The sequence below is a fragment of the Phalaenopsis equestris genome, unplaced genomic scaffold, assembly GCF_001263595.1.
Source record: "Phalaenopsis equestris unplaced genomic scaffold, ASM126359v1 Scaffold000186, whole genome shotgun sequence".
Lineage (NCBI taxonomy): Eukaryota > Viridiplantae > Streptophyta > Magnoliopsida > Asparagales > Orchidaceae > Phalaenopsis > Phalaenopsis equestris.
Genome location: NW_018164628.1, coordinates 32,679 through 34,658, shown reverse-complemented (window position 1 = coordinate 34,658; position 1,980 = coordinate 32,679). Strand labels below are relative to the sequence as shown.

Below are 1,980 nucleotides of genomic sequence, written 5' to 3'. Positions count from 1 at the left end.
ATGGAAATTTATATATATATATATATATATATATATGTTTCTTTATTTAAGGGCATTAAATTGGATGCACTTGTTTAAAGTAAGAAAACTTTCATTGTATTTAGGGCAATTAATCAATTTATTATCTTAGATGTAAATACATAGAATTGAGTGGTATGCATGTAAATAAAAAGGTTCCATCTGAACGGCTTCTGTTCTATTGTGCCTTGCAGCGGTGGCCGGCGATGGCTTCATGGCCCGTGACCTCACATTCCAAAACACGGCCGGACCGGCTGCCCATCAGGCCGTTGCCTTTCGATCAGATGCTGACTTCACCATCCTCGACACCGTAGAATTCTCCGGCCATCAAGACACCCTCTACTCCCATTCCCTCCGCCAGTACTACAAATCATGCCTAATCTCCGGCACCGTCGACTTCATCTTCGGCAACTCCGCCGCCGTATTCGACGACTGTCTCATCGTCATCGTGACCCGCCAATTCAATCCGATGAAGGGTGAGTCCGACACCATCACCGCCCAAGGCCGAACCGACCCGGCCCAACCCACCGGCTTCGTCTTCCACAACTGTCGATTGAACGCTTCAGAAGAGTACTGGAATCTGTACAGGAGCAATCCTTCGCTGCACAGGGTGTATCTTGGCCGGCCATGGAAGGAGTATTCGAGGACGGTGTTCATTGGGTGTTACATGGAGGAGTTTTTGAGGCCGGAAGGGTGGTTAGAGTGGTCGGAGGATTTTGCGCTGGAGACTCTGTTCTATGGGGAGTTTGGGAGCAGGGGGCCGGGGGGTAATGTCACGGCGAGGGTGTGGTGGAGCAACCAGATTCCGGCGGAGCATGTTGGCGTGTATTCGGTGGACAATTTTATTCAGGGGAACCAGTGGATACCAGCAGCTGAATGTCTCTAAGCTTATTTAGAAGATTTTTATAAATTTATTTTAGAGTTTTAGACTATATATCAGGGAATATATGTTCGGATTAATTGGTGGTATTTGCGTGTTATTGGTGATATTGAGGTGATATTACGGACACTGTATGCAAAGATGCATACGGTGCCCGATCTCCACCATCGATCACAACAAAGATATATGGCGGTGGACCTTATTTTAAATTTTTTTGTTTAAAAAAAAATTAGCTATGATGGACGGTGGAGAACGGGCACCGTATACTTCTCTACGTACAGTGTCCGTAAGGAATAATGTTTCATGATATTGAGTCAATAACACCTCAATAATATTGTCCGGAGGTATGCCTAAGATCTCTCATATCTGATAGTTATTAAATTATTATTATTATTATTATGTCTGTCACTGATTTGGTGCAGCTGATTTGTTATCTATTTTTTATTAGAAAGAATTTAGAAAGAGGGAAAATAAGTTATGTGGTTTTAATTTTTGAGAAATTTTATTTTGCTTTTTGTTTTATAAGTCTGAATTTCTGATTGTAATTAAGAAAAGGAAATAAAATATACTTGTGATGTACTTAGAATATACACGGGTATACCCTCCTGATCATTACATACCGATTACACCCGTAATATTTTCTCCCAATGAAGGACTTTAATAAGCTTACAAATTTTTAGAAAATATTTAAAATTTTATTTTTTTTATTTTTTTTTTCGTTCTAATTTTCATTTAATCAAATCCAATTAAAAAATGTCAGATTTTATTCAAAAATCTTTTCATCCAAACCGGCTAAATGCTTCAAAAAATATATAAATAAAAAATAAAAAATAGAAAGTGATACCGCATCAAATAAATTTAATATTAAATCTTTGGGATGATGCAATTTCTTACACCTTCTAATAAATATAGTTTAAAAAAAATAATTGGAGTCTAATAAGCTTAAATTATATTAAATTTAGACCATCTGAGTTTTAACTTGCAAGACAGTTGAGATTGAAGGCAACCGTAATTGCTATCATAGTACAATAAGCCAAATGGCGACAGGCAAAATATCCTTCTAAGCCAATATATATATATAT

The 1,980-nt window shown here is 37.8% G+C and overlaps 1 protein-coding gene across 1 annotated transcript in view; it reads left to right on the top strand.

Moving 5' to 3' along the window:
• The window catches only part of LOC110022361 (probable pectinesterase/pectinesterase inhibitor 51), a 2,741-nt gene extending 1,380 nt beyond the window's left edge, over positions 1-1,361 (top strand). Inside the window, exon 2 of the mRNA XM_020721250.1 lies at positions 213-1,361. Within this exon, the coding sequence (XP_020576909.1) occupies positions 213-904 (692 nt within the window). The 3' untranslated portion in view covers positions 905-1,361. The remainder of the gene's footprint in view (positions 1-212) is intronic.
• Positions 1,362-1,980: the final 619 nt, after the last annotated feature.